This window comes from Oreochromis niloticus, linkage group LG7, assembly GCF_001858045.2.
Source record: "Oreochromis niloticus isolate F11D_XX linkage group LG7, O_niloticus_UMD_NMBU, whole genome shotgun sequence".
NCBI lineage: Eukaryota > Metazoa > Chordata > Actinopteri > Cichliformes > Cichlidae > Oreochromis > Oreochromis niloticus.
Window position 1 is genome coordinate 54,997,232 of NC_031972.2, and position 26,330 is coordinate 55,023,561.

The window sequence follows — 26,330 nt, forward strand, 5'->3', positions numbered from 1 at the left end:
GGCTGTGACAGAGTATATACAGACTTATTTCCACTTATCTCAAGACTTAGGTTAAAAGTGGTTCCAAGTATAAATTCATATGCGTGAAGGTGTGCACAGTAGGTCTTATACTGTAATACTCACACGCAGCAGACACAGCTAAGCCAACCATAACACCCCGGCTTCCCCGTCAGAAAGTGCCCCTGCTTGTCTCGCTTTCTTGGTTAATTTCTCCATGTTACTCCCTGTCTCTGCGTGATATCACACACACTGAAACTTCAGTTCTCTGACGAAATCCAAAAAGTGCAAAGATTACTCACTTCAGTTATATCATGTAGTGTAATGACTGCTGGAGGAAACAAGTACTGATACATGCCTTCAGATTCTAAGTATGTCTTACTGGCCATATGATAACCACCTGTGTAAACGCTTGGAGTGCATCATGGCTCGAAAACACTGGATCCTCAGAGTGTTGCTTCTGTTGCTACGGAAGACCAGAGACATGACCTCTTTGCTCTGCAGGTGGTCAGTAGTAGACATACACCTAGGCACGGTTTCATGCATAAATGTATGTATCAATCTATGCATATTTACCCAGTGCTTGATTTTAATCTTTTTATTTCCTTTTGTTTTTCTTAAATTATGACAAAGTGCAGTTCAGTGCGCATTGCTGTAGAATACTTAAAAAGACAAAAATGGAGAGTTTGCATGTGTAATTTAGGAGAGCAGTGGGAGTGCATGTCAATCTCTGCAGGTCAAACAGGAGGTGAGAGAGGCTCCTGTTGAACAGGGTTCATATTGACACAGCATTATCATGAATGAAAATATTTTCTGTGTTCAGTGGGCATGAAAGGAAAGCCACCAGACATTTTGACATGGCCTGTTCAAACAAACATTAGACACCAGTACTCAATCAAAAACACATTCACCCTCTCAGGCTTCTAAAACAGCAACTAGGACGGAAGAAGGCATTTAGTGATGTGAAAACAGGCAAAAAATGTGACCATGAATGTTGCCATCCTTGCAGTCTGATGCATTCACAGACTGCAGACATTGCAGAGCAAATATCTCTGCAGTGCACTACATACTGAATAAAAATTTCAGGTATTGGTGGAATCCCAGGGACACGTGTAAGAGGACAGAATTTCAATGGAGCTGGTAAGAAAGTAGCTGCTGTTGTTAACATGTGTAGGGGTGCTGCTTTGGAGGGCCTGGGTAAAAAGCTACCAGTGAAACTTGATTCGTACAAATAGCAACATCGAAGGCTGAAATGAAACACACAAATCAAGAAAACGTAAGGGAAGCAGGGACACACTGAATGAGGATAGTACAAAAAATAAAAAAGGAGTGCAGACAGAGGTTATTTGAGCTTTTATTGTTTCTGGATTGAGGCATATTCCTGACTGATTACTGCTCTTAGACAGGGTAGAGGAATTAGAGACCCATTCAGTCAATGATGGGATAATATAAGCAAAAGAATGCATTGCCAGACTATCTACATTAGACTCTTTAAATGACTATTAATCTTAGGCACTGGCTTAAGAGATCGGAAATGAAAATGTTCTGGAGAAGCTTTCATCTGGAGGCAGAGCTAAAATATGTTCTTGCATTAATGTCTGGGTTCAAACTGATGAAACTCTGTGTCACAGTCAATCTGACGGTGCCAGCTCCGGGAACTTTGACGATGAACAGTTGTCTCACGCTCAACAACAGATGAGAGTCTATAATTGCACCAGGCAATGAAATAACAGAGATAGTATATGTTACAAGACCTCCATATACTTACAAAGTCCTTCTGTTCTGCAGGGAACAGGTGCAACGTGGGAGTGTAGTCATGATATCCTAGGGTGGTGAAGGGGCGTGGGGTTGCTGGTGCAGCTGCCACGTACAGCCTAATGCAATCATTTCTGTGACTGCATGTCTTTTAATTGCTATTTGTTGATGAGGACATTTTTATAGAATCTGTAATGTTAACACTACTGTATGTGTTGTTTTCAAGCTTTCTTTCTAATTATTAAGTCACATTTGTTTGTTTTGCACTCCCCCTTTTTGTTGCTGTTAATTGACTCGGGGATCTCAATTATGAATGAGTACTGTCACTGGGAAATGTTCTCATTAAATCCCTGCTTCACAAATTGAAAAGCAATGCAAAGCAGACACAGATTTGAGAATAACAAAACAAATTTCTTTTTTCTTTCTGTAGAGACTGATGGGTTGCTTGGGGTGCTAAGCATGGATCAGCATGACTTAATGTTGATGTCAACACTCAGCCATGAGAAAGAACAGAGAAAAACAGATGTATTTCAGAGAGGTTCACAGAAGACAGATATAGTTCTGCTCCAGTGGACTGACGTCTATGTTATTTTCTTGAGGGGTATCTGCAATTCAGTAATGACTCCGTTCTCTTCTTGCACTTATTTTTGTGTGTTTCGGTAAGTTTTTGCATGTGTTTGCAAAACATGTTAAGTCAGTCTTTTCTACAATGCTGACAAGACCTGGATACCTCAACTTAAACACTGTAACAGATACACAAGGGCTGCGGGAACCTGGGATAGAAATTAACTTTAGACAGACTACAGAAACAAACGTCCTGGTAGGATAAACCAGAGAAGACGGTGCAGCATACACTAATAACAAGGTTTTAAAGAACTGATGAGTTTGATGGATGGGGAGGAAGATAAAAAGAATGAGAACCTAAGCAAGCAAGGAAAAATCTTCATGAAAGGAACCTTGTACATGGAAATCCATGGTAACAGTGGTAATGACTATCCACATGGAAACAAGCACAAAGAGGGAAATAATTGAAAATGAAAAGAAGTGCCAGTTAACCTTGGCTGTGGTCCATATTAATGCAGAAGGGGCAGGAGCAAACCGAAGGTAGTGAAGGAGTAGAGCAAGGGTAGAGAAGAAGTGGGGGTAGTCTGTACAGTGACATTAGAGGAGGGGAAGTCTGCCTGGGAGACACACTGCACTTAATCCAGCTGCCTGGGAGGGAAAAACAGATCCTGAGGCAGTTTAGAGGAAGGAGCAGGCAATTTTCAGCCCTTCTATCTGATACACACTCAGTCCATTTCCAACCACACACACACAGGCTTTTACTCAAACACACCACACTGTGGCAGGTGGCCTCTGCCCAGATCAGTAGCTGTGGTAGAAACCATCTCAAGTGACTGACAGAGGTTTCAACTGAGGTTTGGAGCCTCCCTGACTGAGCGTGAGCAGAGTTAGGAGCTAGAGCTTCACTTTCTTTCCTAGTGCAGAGAGACCGCACGTCAGGCACGAGGCTCTCCACTCCTCCCCTCTTCTACTCATCCTTTGCTTGGGCTCTCGTCCAGAGAATGACTGGCTCCAGTGGACCCAAGAGGAGGAACACAGACTGAAGACAGAGCACACCAGCTCCAGCTCCAGATCTGCCTGTCTGCCCTCCAAGTGGGATAGACTTATACACTGAGGTTTTACAAATTTGCATCTACACCTTTGTGGGATTCATAGATCAGATTTTTTCTATCTTCTCTTCATTCATCACATCAGAAAGAGTGGATCTAAGCTGTTCATACAGACAGACAAAAAAAACCAGACGGACTGACATATGGACAGAGGACAGTGAGCACTGCGGCGTGAATGTAGCAAGTGGACTTCTCTTCTCCCTGGTTACTAAAACCAAACAAGGATAATACCCAAAGCACTACCCTGTCCACAGAGGTAGTGGGTGGATGCAGCTTTCAGTCGACTGCTATAGGGGAAAGCAGAGGCTATATAGAAGCTGCAGAGATACATTGAGCCAATTCACATTGTTTTGATCATTAGAAAATGGACTGCTACCTCCAAGCAAGCTCTTGTTGGATTGTTATATTAAAGATTGTATCTTACTGAAGAGTATTTGCAGGACGCTGCTGAGCAAACACCTGTGGGCAATTTCTTTTTTCTGAAGACCTTGGAGGTTATGTTGAGACTCTGGACTTGCATGGCTTCTAAATAGGCAAATGTAGAATGTGTATATCAATGATGACGGTAGAGTGCATACGGACTGTGTATCTCTCGCTGATGCTGCTGTATATTGCTCTGCTGGGCATGACACACACAGCACACAGCATCAACCCAAGGATACGGCTCTCCAACAAAGGTAAGAGATATCTACTGTGTGTTTCTTTTCATTTATTTTGTCAAAAAATATTTATGTAGCATGCTTTAAAATGCTCCCTGTGCTTCATTAATATAGAGACAATCTGATTTTTCTGATACTGTCAAAAATTAGTCAGCGCACTTTGATTTTTCTGCACAGACTAATAGCTGGAAATTGGAAATGAGACAGGTATAATGCAAAATCATTGTCTATACTTTAATAGATTTCTGCTCTCTGCCAGTAGTCACTGCAGCATAGTTGATGACTGCACTAAATATTTAATAGGTAATATTAGTTTTTATACAGTTTTAAAGCATTATAGTTTCCTGCAGAAAATATGCATAAAGTTATACATAAGCAATAAAATGAAATGCTCAAATGCTCTGTGAATAAATAGTGGAGTTAAAAAAAAGTACCATTCTTTGGACGTGAGTTCAGGATGCTGTTAGTTATCATTACCATGTAATTAGATGTTTATTGAAGATTTATGTTTTAACCTGGCACTGTGCAGCGTTGGCTCAGGGAAGACTGAGCTCTGCTTTGACTTTGGGAAGTGCACCCTTTTTTTCACCCACTGTTGATATTTAAGGAGCCTCCTTGTAGTTTGTTTTGGTGCCCCAGCCATGGTGGTTGAGAATCTAAAATGTGGCTTTCTCTCATGCTATACTGGTGGTGTGATGGAAACGTTGTTTATTTCTTTTCTTGGTGCGCGGGAATGTGCGTGCACGTGCCAGTTAAAGTGTGTGTGGGAGTTTGCGATGCCCTGGTATGTAGACTGATTTTTGTGTATCTCTCAGACAATAATGAGGGTTTTATCTTTGCAGATAAAACTCTTGAGTAAACACTGGCCTTTTCTCACAGTTTCTTTGATCTCTACAGCAACAGAAGGTGATGATTCCACATAAGCCTGTTAGTCATGGTTGAAAATAGGTGTGGAATTTGGATGGTCAATAACTCAAAAATACGTGTTTGGACTCAGTTATGAAAGCTGACAAGTCTGGTTCATCAGTAAGAGGGTGTGCTGTTTTATGATATGTACAGCATGCGTTATTTTCCTCGTCTTTGCTCAGATAAATGTGTCAGCAATAGCACAATAACTTTCAATGAAAAGTAAGGCAAAGTTCACACCAAAACAAATGTTAGAAAATCACCATGTGCTTAGTCACAAAAAGTAGGTATTAATTATCATTGTTACTTTCGGTTTATTAATTGCCCGAGGGGCGAGCTGAGACACTCACTGACATACCACCTAGCACTCTTTCTCCCATTCTCTCTCTCGCTACATGCTCTGGCTAGCACAGGGGAGCTTGAAATGGCTGCAGTTGGATCCTATCATTATGGAATGAAAAACATCTAAGTCCTAATTTATGCCTCATGGGCTGTTCTGTCAGTGATTTTTTGCACACACCCTAAACTCACACATATGCATAAACAAAGAGAGACACATGTACAGGCGAAATAAATTCTGTAAATTCTTCACACGCTGACAATTTGAATGCAGTTCAGGAAGATGGAAAGAGATGGATGTGGTTTTACTAACCTACTCCTAGAAGTATGACCACATTATCATAACATTTGGTATCAAAGCAGGTTACAAAACTAAATTCTTCTATTTAAGAGAAAGTTTAATAATGGGAAAGAAAATATTATAATATCAATAATGAAATACTTGTATTCTGCTTCTGGTTAGATGGTCAGATCCATGGTGTGGGATCAATAGAAAGCTCAATAAATGAACAGGTCAAATTTTCAGAGTTACTGAATTCCTCTGGGCCCATTACCATGTGTTTCAAAGATGGCATTACTGCCATACAGTATGGATCTCCCTGCACTTTGATGTGAGCCATACTTTGCACATTTTATGGAAGAATTATTCACTATTTCTTTTTTGATCTTTTCCCAATGTTCTTTTCAAGACTTCTGGTCCAGTGAAAACTTCTTTAAATGCATTTAATTCACTTTAATCCCACTCATTCTTTCATGTGCTTACACATCCAGTTAACTCCGAGCTGTTACCTAAATCACATGGTGTATCGAGTTACAAACACAGACTCTGTGCTGTTTGACCGTAATCTTCTGCTGCACAGATTTAAAAGGCTTTAAAAATAACATAAAGATGTTAATGCATCTCAGTTGTTTGGGCTTTTGCCCAATAAAACTCCCTAAATCTTGGACTATAGCACACAGAAAGCCCCCTGTAGTGAGATATGTGGACCATAAAACAGAAATAAAAAGACACTGTTTGTTTTGAAAATTTTGGACACAGAGCCATGCAGTTTGGATTTGCATCATTCAAGGTGCTCGGCAGCAGGTTGTTTTTTCAGCTCTCCAGGACTGTGAAGTGAAATGAGCTCTTCCTTTAGGACAGCCATCAATTTTGCTGCTAATGAAGCTGTTGGACAGCTAGCATGTTGACAGGCTGCAGATAGGTGGTCAGACTTAGATTTATTTTGCTGCTTCCTCAGCACTTTCATCATACTCGGCCTAAGCTGCAGAGAGTTTGATGCAGCAGATTTCATAGTTTTCATAGTTCTAATGACCCAACTGGAAAAAAAAGTCACACCCAGAAACTTGTGCATTTAATTTATGAACAAATTGGAACAATACATTGCTTGTTTAGCAAAGCTAAAACATCACTTTCTCCTGCCACATAAAAGATACCTATCCAGAACAGAAAAAAAGAAAAAAGAAAGAAAAATATTGACCATTTTAAAATAATTAAATTGACCAGGAATTTCCTCAGTCGTCTGCCAAGGACACATTTTCACTAAAGCTGTAAGCATTTAGTAACATAAATATTTTAATTCAGCGAGTCAATAAAGGTGAAAAAGTTGTTCTGGCAAGGTTAAAATCATACTGTATATGACTGCTTATATAAATAAACGTATGCACTTTCTTCATTATGTCCAATTGGAAACTTTAAGAGAAAGAAAGTTAAAAAAACAACTTTTGAGCTGAATTTCATCATTTACTCTTTCTTTCACATGTGTGAGTGAAACACGCTTTTTATTTAAAAATGTTACAGTGTAGGTATAGATAAGTAAATACATTTGTTGAGAAATGCAAAGCTTGTGCTTAGCATTGCCTTTCTTAGGTAGAAACTGTAAAACTGTGTGATTTGAGCAGAGGCAGCTGAGGTGCAAGCATCTGTGAACACAGGTAGTAATTACTCGTGTCCTTTGAAACTATAATTTTAGAGGTGCCACTCCAGACAAGAAAAAGCTCTTTCTGTGTACTTTACAATCGTGAAATGATGAATATGTGAGTGACTTTCATCTGGGGCTAAGATGGAAAACACCAGTGTGACTCTAGATGTGTTTGCCTCAAAAGAAATGGGGATTTTTGCTTCTTGTTTTTTCTACTTACATATAATATGTTAAGTGAGGAGTCCCATTATGTTTCTTCCCTGTGTGTGAAGAGGCCTATAATTAGCATTTACCACACCGCATCGCAGTCACAGCACAAGTCATACTGTAGACCTTAAATCAAACAGCTAGAAAATGAAGGGAATGGTGGCGTAAATCACACCTTTTAGGCTAGCACAGGAAAAGGGATCATCTTTCAACCTTCTCCAGTCGCCTCTACAATCACCCTTCTCATATTCTCATTTTGTGTGTGTACATCTCACCATCATTTTTTTCACCCATTGTGTTATGTATGTGTTCTCTGGTTCATTAATGAGATGTCCAGAGGGGAAGGCAGCTGGTGAAACTCTAATATCCTTTCTGACCTTTTCGCAGTGAAGGGAGCATGAAGACTAGATAAGTTAAGTTTGTAACAGGGAAGCAGAGATGGGACAAAAATTGTTTGCCTCTGTAGAGTCTAAGCTGCAATGATATTACAAGGGAGGAGGATGAAGGATGGCAAAAGTGATGGATTCATTGTGGATATTGTTTGTTGTAGGCTGGTGCATCAAAGAGAGGAAATAACAGGGAGGTTCTCTTTTATTTCACTCTGCCAGCTTTTGGGAGGAAATACGAAGAGAGGAGAACTGTAATAAATGGTTTCACACAATATTGATCCAAAATGTTTTTAATGTCCCCAGCTAATTATATGCAGCTAATTATGTTCAAAAGAGTGAGTGCCCACAGCCATCTGTAAAGCACATTGGATGCTCTGTCATAGTTTGGGGATGAATTTCAGCCAGTGGTGTTGGAGAGCTTAGCAAAATCGGAATTTTGCAACACCACCTTGAAAAAGTCTTGAAAAACTCTTCTTTCCTTATACACCACATTTCCAGTATGATTCAATAATTCGCTAGTGTGGCTAAAGACTTGTGGACACTACTGCATTCACCGTGCTGGAGTTGACATTGAAATCAGTTTATACATTCTGGTCCTTTAACATACAGCGCTGATATACATCAAGTTATCCAGTAAGTCATTCATTTTTGTCTCAGAGGCCACATAGCCTACTTCATATATGAGTGAAGGAGTAACAGATGGGGACAGGCTTTAATTACATGTCAGTCAAAGACAGCACAGTGATATATTCACAAACCTTGCAAAGAGATGAAGTACAGATGAAGTGTATGTATCTGCTTGCCTTTTGATGTGGTTTTCAGGTCTTATCTTAATTTATAACTTCAATCAGGAAACATACTTGCACTCTTGTCATTACAGAGAAGCACACTCTGTCTCACCCTCCACAGACACACCATGTGGGTTTCATTTTGCTCTGTGACATCATTCCCCCTCACACAAGGGAATATAGAAACACAAGGCTGTATACCGATAATGGCATAACACCACAGTTCTTCTGCTCCTGACCCCACCCCCAGGAGTTCTGCAGTCTCACTCAGGCTTTCAGGAGAACAGACCCCCTTCTCATTTTTTTTTACCCTTTAACAGTTCACTTCAATAATTCTCTTTGTTTCTGTTCCTGCACAAGTCCCATTACTCAGTGTAACATGCGTAAGCTTATTTTGCTGGAAATATGAGCCTGTCTGCCTCAAGTTTAGGTTAAATGTATGCTTAGTCCTTGGCAATATACAAAATTATGATAGAAACTTTAATTTGTGTTTTTAAGTTTCCAGGGGAATGTTCTTTTTTTTCTCCATGATCTCCTGTGTGCAGTTACCTTGGTGTATGTGGCTATAGATGAAATGCTGCTAAAGTACTGCTGCACACACGGAGACACACGCATACACATACTGTATCCCCTCATGCAGCAAAACAGTATTTCCATACATGGATAAAGAAGAGATGACAAAGTTTATTTTGATTTCATCACACCAAATCTCCTTAAACATCTATCAGCACTCCTCAGACAACGGATGAAAGTGTGTGCCTTGTGGGAGTCCATTTTCTTTGTGTCTGTCATTTGAAGTGGGATCACAGTAGGGCCATGTGTCTCTTTGGCAAAGTTGCTGGTAGAGAAACACCCTCTTCCTCCTTCCAACTACTTAGCTGTTGGCTAAGGAGCTGTCACTGGCTGCAGATGGTGAGAGAGTGAGAGAGAGACAGAGAGAAGTATGGAGAATTGTGGAAATCCCCCCATTCCTTTATTCAGCCAGTGGGGTGGCATGCACTTATAATGACAGAGGAGAAATCTTTAAACAACTCCTCTGAAACATCCTTCAGTGCATCTGTATAATCAGGAGATCCACTGATTGTATTTTTGTAACTTCAACTGTAATTATAACATTTTTTATATGTGATTATAGGTTTTTAGAACTTGCATTTTTGCATTTCCTTTTCGTTTTCTTTCTTCAAATAAACATTGCTTATTGTAAAAACATTCCAGTTCAAAAGAGGTGAACACGATATATCTACAATGTAAAAAACAAATCTACACAATTAAATGTAAGTTTATTTGCAGTTGTGCGTGTGTGTGTGAGAGAGTCCTACAGGTCTATCTTAGCGCCTTGTTATGTGCATGTGTCCATATAAATCAGCTGCAACTCATCTTTATTGACATAGACAAGTGAAAAGCAGATCGAAAAATGGGTTTGACTTACACACTGTTTATTCCATCATTTTAAATTGCCCTGTAAGTCAGTCATCTAAGGTGAGTAGCTGCAAATTTGACATCACAAAAAAAAAGAAAGAGCTGATTGAAAGCCAGTGTTAGGGGATTGTGCTCAATGCAAGTCCAGCTTAGCACAGAGGGATCAAGGAGATAAAAAAATCTGTATGTGAGTGACACAAAAACTGAAAGAATTCTGTGTATGTGTGTGTGTGGTGGGGGCTGTCTGTATGTGTATGTGTGTGGATTAGATAATTACAGGAAGCATGTCTGAGCCTTGGCAGAACACCACTGCCACTCTCCGTCTCTGCCACCTAACCACCAAAGATTTAATTCTACTCAAACAAACTGTCACTTGTCTCCAACGCAGAAATCTTAATAGCAACAAAATATACACAATCACCCATTCCTCTGTGGATACCTAATCCTATTTTAAACAAATAAAACTTTCCACGGAGTGGAGTACTGTTGCCAAGAGTGATCTGCAAAATAGGATAAACACTCTCTCCTCCTATCTTGGAGATCGAGTATCACTAAAAATATACAGCGCCTAGAAAAACAAATCATACAATTACCCCCTGCAGCCCTGGCACGTAGAGGCACCTCAGCATTGTTTTAAATAATCCAAAGGCTGGTACAGTAATATGAGCAAGGAGGTTATTTTTTTTCTCTTCTTTCAAAAGGAGTTTGATGTACAGTGTGAAGATGAACTACCATTTTCATGAAAAGTAGGACTAATAAATGGTTTTTTTTTCACAAATTCTAGCTTCTCTGGTTGGGTTGACCTAAGGTCTCAAAAGCACCATTAACACACACCAGATCCCCTTTCTTCCTTTACGAGGGCACCTAGCCCAACCGATCATGTGTTAATGAAAGGTTTTTCAGGCCAGTGGAGCCCAGAGGAAGTGCACGCCTCTGGAAGTCTGGGACTTAGTTTAAATCCCTCACCCTCAGTCTTTCATGAAGATTACAGAGAGCAGGTATGGTGGGGCAGCCTGCCAAGCTCAATCTCAGGTGTGCATGTGCATGGGTGGTATTTGTGATGCAAACTGTGTTTGCTGGTGCGTTTATGTTTATATAAAATGATATGCATGTGATGGTCCACTGGCTCCTTTTTAAAATAAGATTTCAAATCACCTAAATTAAAACTGACAGGGAGTGGCAGCTCATCTAAACTAATGGCTGATAAGGAGCCGGTTCGCTTTCCTGTCTGACAAAACTGCTTCCTCTCAGTACAAGAAACCATAGCCTAGTGCAACTCAAATGACCCTTCTATTATACAAGAGATTACTTCCTGAATCGTTTCAGCTTTTTTGCATTTTCATGATGTAGCTGTGACTAAAAATAGTAGTCATCTTCTAAGAAATCACTTATTTGTCATTTCTTTCAGATTTAGGGATGATAACCACTATTGAAGTGAGATATAGGTATCACTAAGAAGGGAGACATAAGATGGAAAGATAACCTTTGCTGTCTGTGATTCTCATGGGGTTGGTATGAATCAAAAACACATGTTGCAATACGACCTTGGCCACTTGAGCAGTTGGGCTTTAGGCACAGGTTTCTAAAGTTGTTAGAAATCTCTTGAGGAAGGGTATCTGGCTGAAATTGACTTTCACTACAGTCAAAAAGCTACATACATGTAAAGTATATCTAAATGTGTGCGGTGTTTATTATTGTAATCAATTTATTTGTATTGTCTATATAGAGCTTTGGCAGCTGAACAGGACTTGGGTGTTCCAGAAACATGGAGTGTCACTTCAACCCCAGACCATGCTGCTGGATGAGGGCCACGAGAGGCTTTATGTTGGTGCCAAGAATGCTCTGTTCTCTCTTAGCCTGGACCAGGTTAACACACACCATGCAGAGGTGAGCCTGGTTTCTTTCCTTCCTGTCAGCAACTGCGATATTTAGACCCATAACTCTACAGACTAGCCAAAATGAATGTAAACGCTTCTTTATCCGGCATGGGTTCAAAATGATGAGCTAAATATGGAAATGAATAAATAAAGAGGAAGTTTTATAAAACTTACTGAAGAGATACATAACAACAGGCACTATAGGGTTAATGGGTGAACACAAAAACAGATAAATTATTTAAAAGTTGGAAATAAACTTATCTATAGAGACAGGAGGAGAGTGGGAGAAACAGACAAACCAACAGGACTGACAAGGCCAAAGGCTTATTGGGAACATTTGGAAACGATCTGAGAATCACAGAGGCGGCGATAAGAATGAGACAGGATGCAACTAACACATCGCCCCTTTCTCATTTCTGAGTTTCTACATCCTCACCTCACATTGTCTCCTTGTATCGTAGTTCCTCCCACCAGAGATGCGAGCAGAGGAGACAAAGAAGAGAGGAAGTGAAACAACAGGCATTTAACATAATGAGACAGCCTTGCTTCAGGGCCTCATTTTAAAGCAATGTCAATTAAATATGAAGTTTGGCACAGCTGCAATGCTTAGGCATCACTAAATTATTTTGTTATAACTTAACTTCTGCTAATTTTAATTATAATCACAGAATGGCACAATATGACAATATAAAGCTCAGTAAGAAGAGATCACTTGGAAGAACTGAACATGATTCACTGATTTAGAGAAATGAATGTATTTGGCGATTAGACTCAGATGACCCATCATGGCAGAATGGAATCCCAGCTGTGATAGGATTTAGGACAGGACCCCCGAAGTCTAGACGCTGGTGGTGGTGAAGATGAAGACTCAGGCTTGAATAGCGCTCTGGCTGAAGTGTCTGAGGTGGAGGTGGGGAGGAGGTGGGCTGTGCAAAAGACAGTCTGAAAGGGAGAACGACGGAGAGCAAAGATTTAAACCATGATTGGCTCAAAGCTGGCAGGTGAGAAGATGAATGGACTAGAGTAATGATGTCAGTTGTAAGACTGACAGTGTGGGAAAACGGTAGACAGGTAAACAGAAAAGCAGCCGAACAACCAGCAAAGCAGGCACATGAGTGATTACAGCTCTTCCTTATTGAACTTACACATAAGCTTCATAAAGTTTAAACATGCAGTGGATCATCATAAATGCTTAATCAACAAATGAATATAAATAGCACTTGAATAGTTGTTTCAAAACTTCTCCTCCCACTTTGGTTTGTATATTCAAGCCATGCGTCATGCCTCTTTTTTACAATGAGGGTGAAAACATTTCTACAGAGAATACACCTTTTCATCTTTGATTTTTTTCCCCCTTCTAGCAAGATTGCTCTCTGCTCTGTCCTCCAGATGCATTTTAGGAATTAAGACATCTTTCAGCGTGGTGTGCTGAAATTGATTTCAGTCTCAGACAGGCGGACGGACAACAAAGGAGACGAGAAAAGCGTATTAAGTAACAACAAAGACCCGGTTCCAGTCTTGCTGGAGGAGCTATGAGCAGGGATGGTGAACAGGTGTATCCCTTTCACCCGTAATGTATAAAAGAGTCTTGACATTAAATATATAAATCATGGTGAAAGCAGGAAAGAAGTCACTGGCTATGATATATGATCAACTGCATAATCAAAGTTTCGACTCTCTTTGAATTCTAGGCGTAATAATGAAAAAGAAAGATATTTTTTGACATTCTTATTACATTTCTCTTACAGTCTCCTAAAATCAAAAGCAAATATATATATGTTGTCATGGAAACAGTTATGCTCATGCAGACATCATAAAATACAGTGGGGGGTAAATGGCCTGTATTTATATAGCGCTTTACTAGTCCCTAAGGACCCCAAAGCGCTTTACATATCCAGTCATCCACCCATTCACACACACATTCACACACTGGACGTATGTTGCACACAAAACAATGGACATATGTTGCACATGTACCACATGCAGGGTTTAATTGCAAAGTGGTTTAAAATGATAGCTTTGAAGCATGAAATGCTTGCTTTTCCAACTCCTCTTTCACGATTTATCTTCCTTGCCTTCTTCTTTTCTTATATGTCATGTGGGAGGGACTAAGATGAGGATAGAGAGTGAAGAAGCAAATTGAAGATGTGCAAACCGAGAAATGAGAAAACGGGAGAGAAATTGAAGACACAGGGAAAAAGAACGCACTCAGATACATCAATCATTGACAGAAGACAGGAAAAGACACATCAGTGACCATGACAATTATTTTGTGTGATATTTAAAGAGTGTAAAGAGTAAATGTGGGGGGACAATTGTGCTGCGTTTCAGATCCAGTGGGCCAGTACAGACTATCAGGTGGAGGAATGTCTCATGAAAGGGAGGGAAAAGGTAAGGCTTCTGCAATAAAATATGACTGAATATACAGCTGGTTATGTTCTTTGCTATGACTTGTTATTATTATTGTTAAAAGTAAGCACTAATGACCAGATTAATATTTATTGGCCTGATATGGATATAATTATGAACCTGAAGATACTGTATCAATATTATTGATGATCCAGTAACACCCTGGCATGTTTCCATTGTCCATTTTTCACTGTTTGGTCCCAGTGTAAAAGAACAACTCCTGACCCCTACCCACTTTACCTTCATCCTTGTATTTCCTCCAACAGCAAGAGTGTGCAAATTATATAAAGGTCTTACAACAGTACAATCAGACCCATCTGTTGGCCTGTGGAACAGGAGCCTTCAACCCAATCTGTGCTGCGGTCAGAGTCGGGCATACATGGCAGGTGAGCCCAGAAGAAAGAACCGTACCATACCATACCATGCCATGCCATGCCATGCCATACCATACCACTAGGGCTGACCCAAGTGCTGTACAATCACACCAAACATAAAAGACAAACTCGGGTCAAATGGTAAAAGATACAGAAAAAAAACAACCAATCATTTTAGGAACCAAAAGTTTCAAAAACTTAATTTCAGACACTTCAAAGTCAAACAGAATTGTGAATTATGATCTTTAGTTCTGTTACATCATTCTAATTATTCACTTTCAATATTTATACTAAAAAAAAAGATGTTGGCTTGGTTTATGATGGATTTCACAACGAGGTACTGGCATCAAAACGAGTAGCTAATCCCAGGTTTTTTACTTTTAATCCTACCCCTTATGATGGATATGGACATAGAGTGTTTTGATAAAGTTTCAGCCCTGGGTCTGCTCTGCTGTTAAACACTGCACATGCTGCTGCAGATGTAAAGCTTTGGTTTTGGAGAGCATAAGGCTTTGTGCACGTGAGCGTCCACGTGGACCCTCTCTGCTTATAAATTTAGTGAGCAGAAGGAATAAAGGTTTCCGCCCTGCATTCCAGCACTTGTCCAGTAGGTCAACCAAGCCAGGGATAGCTTCCAGACAGGAACCACACTCAGTCATCACTCAGGTCATTGGAATGCTCATAGCTGAGCACAAAACTCAGATATGGCTGATTTATGTAAGTACAGAAAACTTACATGCCAAATTGCCTCCTGAAATCATGCATGTAGTGAGATTGTATTCAGTCTTTAGTTACCTTTAATTTTGATCTTATTAATGTATACACTAGGAAAACCTAGATTAATAGATACTATTGAAATTGATTATGCCAACCAATGGCCAATCAACTGAATATCAGGTGGCTCAGATGTTTCAATAAAAGCACAAATCACATACCAGAGTACAGACTGGAAGTAATATTGATTAGATGTATTTTTTGCTATTTTCCATTTAGTTTTGATAGGCCACTTCTTATGATGAATGAGTTTAACCCCAGAACTGGCTTCTGTTACAGTCATGCGTAGGGCGGTAGTCACCTCACAGCAGGGTTCTGTGGCTGCTCATAAATCATCGCAGTATATGACATCTCCCCCGGACTGCAATTGACTGTTAAAATCACTGGTGGCCCACAGCATATGAGCTGTGGTTCTATAGGGAGTTCAGATCTGTATTTGTAAGTATGTGCGGGTCTGTTTGTGTGTGCATACTTCAGCTGTTTGCATCTGAACGGTAAAAGTGGTGATCTCATTATGAAATAAGAGTAGAGAATAGCTGGTTATACCCATCCAGACAGAAGTCCTCCATTTGGTCATCCATCACTTGTTGTCTCATCTATCTTCCTCTCTCATTCTAATCCATCATTTTCTGATCTTTCCTTTCTCCACTTCTTTTCGATTTATTCCTCTACACATCAGCTTATGGGATTTGCCTGGGTGCTGTCAAAGCCTTTGCACAGGAGTAACTCTGTAGTTTGTGTTTGTAGCCCTGATTTGTGAATCCCTGTGAAAATAACTACACATATATCAAAGTGTTTGCATGTTTTCCTCAGGACAGGCTGTTTGCTCTTGAAGAAGAGAGTGTTACAAGTGGCAGAGGACGAAGTCCATATGACCCCAACAGTTCCTGCACGTCAGCGTTATCCAGTAAGAACTGCTCAACTTATCACTCAACACCTCCCCATCTGAGGTTAAAAGTTAAAGGCTCAGTTGTGAAATGACCAAGTATGTTTTCATTTTAGTTCCATGGTAAAGCATGTAAATCTCCTCTGGCCAGTAAACACTGCCACCTTGTGGTTTTTTTTATTTAATTTATTTTAATAAATAATTATACTTTATATAGTTTTATTCACATTAAAAGAAACTGCTGTTATTTTTTTAATAGCACTGTTGTTACTTTGTGTCTGTCCATGTGTACATTAGGAGGAGAGCTTTATATTGGACTCTACACTGACTACTGGGAGAACGATGGTGCTTTGTGTCGACTTAACAACCAGACCTACACACGCACAGAAAGAAACGACAGATCCCAGCTAAATGGTTGGTGTACATTACAGGATTGTAATAACATGTCCTTATGAATGCAAAGGGCAAATATGTCCATATGGCGTGGCAGTGCAGACCGTGACCTCCTACTCGTGTCGAATGTGACATTAACTATCTGGCACACATGTTTCTTCTCAAACATAGCTTCAAGGCTTATAATCATGTTAAAAAAGATGCTCATGATTTACACTACATAATTAAAGTCAATATACAGTGATTAGCCACAACATCAAAACCAGCTGCCTGGGTGTCCTGTGGTTTTGGCTCATGAGCATTTGCAGCAAATGCACTGGGTCCACTAGTTTGTGTGGTAGGGCCTCTTGATCTGACTTGTGCCGGCATGTGCCACAGGTACTCAATCTCAGCTGGACCTCCAGAGTTTAGGGGCATGCGCTCTTTGTTGTATTGTTAGACACTTTTGCTGGGGAGGTGCACTGAGGTGAACTGTCAAGTCATTTTTATGGCGTGGGAGGAGTTTTAATGTTGTGGCTGATCAGTGTAACTGTGCTAATGAGTACTAGCCTTGAGATTTTTTCATATTTATTATATGTTTTCTTAATAAATCATATATTCACATTTATTTTCCTAAAGAATTTGTTCATATAACACTTTTTTTTAAATGTTTCACTGCATGTAACAATTCTTCTTCCTACAGAACCCAAATTTGTTGGGTCAGCAGTTATACCTGACAATGATGACAGAGGTGATGATAAAGTTTACTTCTTCTTCACTGAGCGAGAGATGGATGCCGAAGGTGTGACCAAGGCCGTTTATTCCCGTATTGGACGAGTCTGTGCGGTGAGAATACTACAGAAACAAAATCCAACCAAAGTGTTTATACTGACTGTGACATTAAAACCTATACATGCCTTTATCTCTCAGAATGACCAAGGAGGACAGAGGATGCTGGTGAACAGATGGACCTCCTTCCTGAAAACTCGGCTCATCTGCTCTGTGGCTGGACCCAATGGCATCGATACGCATTTTGACGAGCTCGGTAAAAAAACAACAAAGCCTTACAAGCCATGTTATCTAATGATCGTTTTTCTTCTTCTTCTTCTTCTTTTTATATTGCATCCATCCACATTTACAAGTTTCAGATGTTCATCACATTGTGTGTCAATGTCTCATTTATTACTGCTGCCTTTGCCACACAAACTATCCCATTAAGAGGGAAAAATGTGATTAATGAGAAATCATGAGAATAAATGAACAACTCCTACTGCTTTACTGGAGATGTCAAAGACACATTAAAGACACATCTAACCATCTGCATGAAAGAAAAAACCCTTTCTTTAAAACTTTGAACTAACTTTTAATGCCAGCATGCTAACATACTCAGAATGGCAATGATAAGAGACAAAAAATGTCAGCTTTATGTGCGCTTGAAAATATATACACTAAATCTAAATGATACATTTTGTGTTTCAGAGGACGTGTTTGTGCTCAACAACAAGGATGAGAAAAACCCAGAAGTCTTTTGCCTCTTTAGCACAACAAGGTGAGAAATAAAGATGTCAGCATTTCATTAAAGAATTTCGCTCTGTATCAAATTTACTGATGAACCCTTTCTTTGTAGTACGGTGTTTAAAGGTTATGCAGTCTGTGTCTACCACATGGATGACATCAGAGCAGCCTTTAATGGGCCTTTCGCCTTCAGAGAGAGACCTGAGCATCACTGGACACCTTATGAGGACAGAGTCCCCTATCCTCGACCTGGATCTGTGAGACTCAAATTTTAAATAAATCACCTTTATGTGATTTAATGATCAATTTCACCAGCATTGTTTATCGAGGGCACTCTCCTATTCTCCTATCCATCCAGTCTGTTCGGAGTGAATGTCCTTTAAAATACAGAGTGCTGAAAGAATGCAGAGCAGTGTCAGTGAATGTCAGCACTGTTGTAGTTACCTCAGCAGGTCATGCCAGGGCAGCTTGAGCATGACTAATGCATGTCGGCTTTTTTCTTTTCAACTTATGCAGTGATGAAGCAATTAATAGTCTTTGCTTATCTTTGTCCCATCCTCTTCTCTATTTGCTTACTTCACAGTGTGCAAGTAAAGTGAACGGTGGTGGCTTCTCCAGCTCTAAGGAGTTCCCTGATGAGGTCCTGCGGTTTTTGCGTTCTCACCCAGTGATGTATAATCCAGTCCTTCCGCAACATCATAGACCAGTCCTATTACAGACAGAACCAGGCAGAAGAAAGTTGACCCAGATTGCAGTTGACAGAGTCCAAGCCCAAGATGGACACTACCATGTTCTTTACATTGGCACAGGTATAGGCACTGTAATGGACTGCATAAATCCATGCAAAACGTGCAAGTAATGAGTATTTCATCATAAAAACACCTAAGAAATTTAATATGTGTTCTGTAAACACAAACACAAAGTTGTTGCATAAATAGTTTTAAAACAACATTTTCTTACCATTTCACACATAACTTTTTTGTTTGCTTTTGTTTGCAACAGTGTAATGTTTATCTCTCCTTCTGTTAGATGACTCAGTGGTGTTGAAATTTATCACCATCTACAACAAAGACACAGATACTATGGAGGAGGTGCTGCTGGAAGAGCTAGAAGTTTTCAAGGTACCATATTTTTTTTGCACCAGAATGTAAAAGCAAAGTAGACTTTGTTCCCAAGTGAATTCTGCATTATAATACGTCCACATCATAATTTAGTTGCTGCAGTGATAGGATAATGATTTGCTGATTTGCTTGCTTTCGATCATCAGCAGAGTACAAGTGTGATTGTTCAACCTGACAGCTGAGAGATCTTCATTATAACATGAATACATTAGCTCTTCTCTACTAAGATCAGTTACATCTGAAAATTACTCAACAAGAAGTGGTTGCTGCTGTTTTCATTAAGAGCTGATTTGGTATGGAGAGAAGAATGACAAGAGGCTTTCAGCTATGTTTTTTAATAGCATACAATGAACCAACCACTTATTCAGCTTTATTCTTAAATAACAGTAAAGTGTTTCCCTTTTTTGCAGGAGAAAACACCAGTGAGAGAGATTCTAATATCACCTAAAAGGGTAAGACAATAATCTGAATAGCTATTTGTGTTACTAATGCAGTTCTGCAGTTCTCCTGTTTAGCCACAAGATGATAACATTGTGACAGTATGCATAACACTGTATTGACATGATCTGCATGATTGCCTTTGCGTTGTTAAGTAGATCTGCTGGTTGAGGAAAAGACAGAATGGATATGCAAAGTCTCATTTTAATTAGCCTGCAAATCAATTTTAATGGTCCACATTTTTTTTGTTCACAGCAACAGCTGTATGTTGGGTCAGAAGTGGGTGTGGCTCAAGTCAGACTGCATCAGTGTGACCTCTATGGTTCAGAATGTGCTGACTGTTGTCTGGCCAGAGATCCCTACTGTGCCTGGGATGGTATCACCTGCTCGAGATACTACCCTGCTGGAGTCTACCCCAGCAGGAGGTAACAGCATATACACACACCCTTCAGTACAGGAGTCATTTTCTTTTTACCGCAAATGTCTGTAAGAGCTATCATCTGTTTGCACCTTTAATAGTAGACCCACCCGGGTTCCATTTCAGGGTCTTGCACTGAAAGTCACAATGCTGTGAAGCTGGTTTCCCAAGTCATTATCACAGACACTGAGAGACATGCCAGCCAGATGTTATGTAATGCCAATCAGTATGCACTTGATCACCCCCTTCCTCTTTCCATCTTTCCTGCTCTCTTTTCCCCACGCTCACGTTCTCTCTGTCTTTCTTTTCACCCATCACTTGCACTTTCATCACATTTTCAAAATTACTCCCTTTTTGCTTCTCTCTCACTTTTCAGCAGACGATTCAGGCGGCAGGATGTGCGCCATGGCAACGCTGTCCAGCTGTGCAATGGGCTGCAAATTGATGGTTAGTGTATAAAAGAACTGTGGGATGTGCATGTTTGTGTGGGTGTGCGTGGCCACTTGCCTGTATTTACTAGAATATTAAAAATGTTGTCAGACAAATATGGTTACATGTTACAAAAACCACTTAAAAAAACAGACTCTGTGTGATTGGTGCACTTGTGCTATACCAAAAGAACAATGAACAATTCACTGTACATTTACCAACTAATGAAAGGTCAAAGCAGCTCAATGTCATTTTTCTTGCCTCACTGTGTTTTATGATGTGTGCGTATTGGTGTGTAGATGAAAAATGGCACAGAGCTAAAGACAGGCTGGTGTACGGGGTGGAGAGCAATAGCACTTTACTGGAATGTGTCCCGCGATCACTTCAAGCCAAGGTCCTTTGGTTCTTCCAGAAAGGAGGGGAGAAGCATCAGGTAAGTCTGGTGCATGTTTAAAATACTACGAACATACTTGTATTAAGTATATTATTGTGATAAACAAGTTGTCACATTTACCTAGATGACAAGGTTCATAGGTTGTTACAGATTTAAATGTCTAATTCAGTAGTGTAGAGAAACTCAGAAAGGTTATGTTTCTAAACATCTTAAAAACAAAAGTCCCTGAGTTAGGCATATTATTAAAAATATTAACATCCTGTCAACCTAATTTATAAAATGACGACATCAGCGGCATAAAAAGTTTTTTTATTTCTTGCTTCATGTAGGTTCAAGGTGATGAACGAGTTGTTGTGACGTCACATGGGCTGCTGTTCTTACGTGTAAGAAGCTCAGATGCTGGTGTGTACGTATGCCAGACGGTGGAACATGGATATGTGCACACATTGCTACGTATCACTCTACATGTGCTCAGAGGAGAGAGGGTGGAATCAACAATCCGCATGGCCAATGATGGAGATGGGGCAAAAGCAGTGGCTTTGTGTCACTCTTCCATGGGTCCCCTACCACGCCCCAGCATCAGCCCCAAATCTCTGGCACCATCCCTGGCATCAGGCTCCCACTCCAGGCTGTGGTACAAGGAATTCCTCCAGCTGATTGGCTATGGGGATGCTCAAAAAGTGGAAGAGTACTGTGAGAGAGTGTGGTGCTCTGATAAGAAACGTAAAAAGACTAAAAGAAAGTATGTTCCTCTGGCTGGTGAGAAGAGAGTGAAAGGAAAGGGAGGGGAGAACTCCCACAGAGCTCCCAGGCACACCTTGGACACCTGAGGAGAACAGAGACTCACTGCACATACATACATGCACTCACACACAGTCTAAAGGTCAGACTCGCTCAGTGTTTGCACCATGTAAAAGGTTTTCACTTTGCTTTTGACAAGAGCAGCACAAAAAAAAAGAGAGAAGAACAGTAGCAAGCTGCCTCGCTGTTGTAGCTACATTTATTACTGAGTAGTTTGACTGTGTTGTTTCCTCTTGTTTAAAAAACACTCTGCCTTTTTTTTTTTGTCGTATAAACTTATTTTTGGTGCCGATCAACATTACAAACTTAAGTGTCAGTATGGAGAAAGTGACCTGGAAGCAAATGGACAACAGCAACATTGCCTCAAATCTGAAGAGACATATGTTAATATCCGCTCCCTTGGATTGATCCCGTCTACCCCATCCCAGCTGTCAATTGAAGCGCACACAGAGCCTGCTTTACTTCTAATACAACGGTAAAATCCAGCAAACTCTTACAGCATCTACAGTACCATGAGAGGGAACAACTACCTTTTTACCTTATTTGTTACTACGGTAACTTATTTTCGTAGTTTTTTTTTCTCTGAGTACTTTAAGCTTTTTAGGTGTCATTAACTGGAGAATAAGTTGTTTTTGTACAATGAAAAATAATTTGAGCATTATGATATTGCTATTTTGATTAGACTGCAGTCATGGCTTTGGGGTGTGTAGTTACAATGACCACAATACAAACCCTGTTGTGATGCCACTGTTATAGACATTTGAGGCATGTTTCTGTTACAGTTGCACCCTTGATGAAAATATTTACTATCTAAGCACTTCTAAAAGTTTTTACATTGGATGAAAAGTGATCTTAGTAGTGGATCTCATTGTTGCTCTGTGTCTGCATTTATTATGTGTCTACTATTGTGATCAAATGTACCAACAGTATTGTGTGTATTGTATGCTGTATTTCTCTAAAATTCAGGGTGGTCCTTATGTGCATATCTGATCATTATAACTGTGTATTCCAAAAAATTATTTATCCTTCTCTGCTTCCTGACCTGTTTGCCTTCTATTTTCTCTCTTACTATTTCTCTTCCCTCCTTTTGACACTCTTTAATGCCACGTTATGATTTTGTTTCTCACGAGTGATGCTGTAGATGGGCTTTACCATAAACAGCAACGGACATCACCAAATTTCTCTGTGAAGAAAAACACCAAATAAATGATAGGGTCACTATCCAAGCATATCATTAGCAAAACTGATGAGTCAGTCTTATGTATATTCAGTTTATCCTGAAATGACAGAAAAAAAATTATCTTACAGTGACGTACACTGTGGTTGTCGTGGTAATTACTCCAGAGGACCATATTTCTTCTTTATTATTTATTTCTTTTCTTTTCTACATTGTTTTGATCTTTGTGGTATGTGATAAAAACAGCCACTTTTTCTATGTCAGGCCTTAATGTCACTTATCATTCACCTTGAGTATTCTTGATCTGAGACTTGGAATAAAATGTTGTGTCTGCTATACCCCCTATAAATTCTTGTCATTAAAAAAAGATGGACCATCCTTCCCTGGTGTCACCTCTGTGGTTAAGCAATCAATAATGGCAAAGCATTCTCCGAGTGTGTGTAACAGCACACACACAAACACATGGAGAAAGTGGTTATGCAGTAGTCATATGATTAAAACAGAAATGAAAAAAAAACAAAACAAATATATATAATATATATATTATTTTTAATATAATATAATATAGAATATATTAATATTTTTATTATATTAATAATTATTTTACCTCTATTATTTCTCAGCAAGTAGAACTTCATTTTTAATATCAACATTAAAATGATTGAAATGATCAGAGCAGGATTTTCCTATATTTTACTAAAAAGAAAGCACACCAAATGTGCCAACAGTATTGTGTGTATTGTATGCTGCATGTATATTGTATGCTATTGCATGGTAGCACACCATCTGTCAGTTCTAAAGTTTTACATATCAGGGCATCATAAAAATCACCTGGTCCATAGCAGCATAGCAGGTCTTAAAATTTGGTAAACAACACATGGCATATTACACTGTGCAATTATTTAATAAAAACTAAGCCAACATGCAGAAGAAGTGTGCAAAAAATTAGTACACCCTTACTGCTTCCATAAAAATTGAGAGTAAGTAACTGTTGCCTCTAATCAGTCTGGGAAGGTCTATGAGACCATTTCCAAGCTATCTGAAGTCCATCATTCTACAGTGAGGAAGACTGTTCACTAGTGGAAAACATTCAAGACAGCTGTCAATCTTCCCAGAGTGGACATCCCAGCAAATTCATCAGAAAGTCAGACTGAGGATGCTCAGAGAAACTGCATAAAAGAGCTACATGTCAGACTCTGGAAGCAACAATCAAAAATATTAAATGTTAAAGTTCAGAACAGTTTGAAAAAGACTGGACAGCTATGGCTTGTTTTGAAGTGTTGCCAAGAGAAGGCTGCTTCCCGATTAAAAGAATGTGGTAGCATAGTTTAGGTTTGCCGAGCTGCACCTGAAGAAAGTACAAAACTTCTGGAACTTGATGTCCTTAAGTTCAAAGTGGAGAAGGCTGCCCATAAACCACAGCCCCACATTTTTTTTTTCATTTATATTAGTGCAGTATGTATTTGCATGTATAAAATGTCACTGTTACTGAAAAAATATATCTAGGGCAACCAATAACATCTGTTCAGGGTTCTTTTTATTCTCCAGAGTGAAATACGTACTGGGACATCAGACTCATTCACATTCTGTCTGGGTCTACCTGAGTCAGTGGGGTGCTGAAGGCATTTCAGAATGGAATTCATGCTGCTGATTTATTCCACATGGCTACCATAGCAACAGACTCTGAAGCAGTTCAGCTCACCTCCTCATCAAAGAATCCTTTTCTCTCTTTCTGTCAAGTTTTTAACACTGTTCCTTGGGCCCCTGTAACCAGTGGTCCCTGTGGTCACTCATAAATCATACTCTACTACATGAAACTTGTTCTCTTAGTTAAGCTCCAAAGTGCCTTCCTTTCTTATGGAATTGAACCCCTAAATCACCTCCTAAATTTGGCTTCTGATCCCACACATGGATTCCATCTGAGTAGATGAAAACAGATGGAAAAGAAAAGTTTAAATCTGGAACAACTCATATTAATGATGCATTTTAGGAATGAGAAGCAAATTAATTGTGCTCAAAAATCTGTAAACCAACAAAGACCCCAACAGTCAAAGGGATCTGTAATAAAAACAATACTCTTCCTTGGCTTTGTTGAGGATAATGCTCAGTGTTTTCCTCTGTTTGCAATCTCCCCGTTTTTTCCCCCTGTTGTCTTTGTTGTTGCCACACAGCACTGCTTCCATCAGGATCCACTGTATTTGATTACAAGTGAAAATGCCACAGAAAAAAGGGGGAGGTTATCAGGCAGTGGAAAATGAACAAATGGTAAATGATCCGCTACAAGTACTAACACTCTTTAATGTCGTGTGCAGTATACTGTACAAATGCCTGTGCATTTTTGCAACAACTGATTGTGCTGTGCCCAGCAAATATGAACAGATAGCGCTCATAGTTTTCTCTCTAGTATATTATATTTTAGTATATTTTGGTTTTATTTTGTATTTTATAGCATCTGTCAAGGTATGGGAATGAATTATTAGCTATGGACGTGAAAGCTTGTACATCTGGAAAGGCACCATCAGTGCTGAAAGGTATATGCATGTATATTATAACAACACAGTTTTGTGTTAGAGTCCAGGGGCTGAACCGGCCTGTCTGCAGTCCAACTGAAAACATTTGTTTCACAAAAGGAAAAATACGCTAAATGTTTGACTGTTGACAGTTAGAATTGTATATCAGACGAGAGTGGGACATTTCTAGTCCAAAAGTCCAGATATTTGCTCCGTTTACAGATGTTTACAGACCGTTTTTTAAAGAAAACAGGGATGTGGTAAACAAGACTTTGTCCCAGCTTTTTGTGACAGGTTGTTCCCATAAAACTCTAAATTACATTATCTTTCTTCTTATAATAATAGTTTAAAAATGTGCTGTTTTCTGTTTTCTGTTGTGAATGAAATATGGGTTTATGAGATTTTAAAATCATTCTGTTTTATTTGAATTTTTCATATTGTGACAACTTTTCGGAAAATGAGGTTGTATGATGGATGATAATACAAAAAATGACATGTACACGAAAACACTGTACACACAGCAACAGGACAACATGTGCTATGCTGCCCAGTGTTATCTCAATGACATAGCTGTCATAGAAGTATTTTTCCCCAGCAGCCACTACATTAGATAACCAAAGTGAGAGAGCTTGTACTGACCCCTGACTGGGCTTTGTTTTTGTATATTGCTTTCAATAGCACATGTGTCACCTATACAAGACATGAAAACTCAAATTACGCATTCAATAGGATCCACTCTGATTCATGTGTCAGTGTGCTTTTCTCTGATCCCAGGAATGACTTT

At 39.5% G+C, this 26,330-nt stretch overlaps 1 protein-coding gene across 2 annotated transcripts; it reads left to right on the forward strand.

Moving 5' to 3' along the window:
- Positions 1–2,913: 2,913 nt before the first annotated feature.
- Positions 2,914–23,414, forward strand: sema3e (sema domain, immunoglobulin domain (Ig), short basic domain, secreted, (semaphorin) 3E). Of its 2 annotated transcripts, none has more exons than XM_003440575.5 (17): positions 2,914–4,102; positions 11,778–11,938; positions 14,260–14,319; positions 14,604–14,723; positions 16,299–16,392; positions 16,669–16,785; positions 17,447–17,589; positions 17,674–17,788; positions 18,223–18,292; positions 18,371–18,515; positions 18,842–19,067; positions 19,288–19,379; positions 19,790–19,831; positions 20,073–20,242; positions 20,615–20,682; positions 20,964–21,097; positions 21,388–23,414. In XM_003440575.5, exons 1-17 carry the CDS (start codon positions 3,970–3,972, stop codon positions 21,886–21,888), a joined length of 2,391 nt encoding a protein of 796 aa, XP_003440623.2. In that variant the 5' UTR covers positions 2,914–3,969; the 3' UTR covers positions 21,889–23,414. The 2 variants fall into 2 exon arrangements, with proteins under 2 accessions (XP_003440623.2, XP_005470897.1); XM_005470840.4 differs by having other exon boundaries at positions 2,915–4,102; positions 20,612–20,682.
- The last annotated feature ends 2,916 nt before the right edge of the window (positions 23,415–26,330 follow it).

Coding starts and splice junctions, on each gene's coding strand:
- sema3e (XM_005470840.4), top strand. CDS start 3,970: ATGTGTATATCAATGATGACGGTAGAGTGCATACGGACTGTGTATCTC. Junction 4,103..11,777: donor GATACGGCTCTCCAACAAAG/GTAAGAGATATC, acceptor TTGTCTATATAG/AGCTTTGGCAGCTGAACAGG. Junction 16,786..17,446: donor CGACAGATCCCAGCTAAATG/GTTGGTGTACAT, acceptor TTCTTCCTACAG/AACCCAAATTTGTTGGGTCA.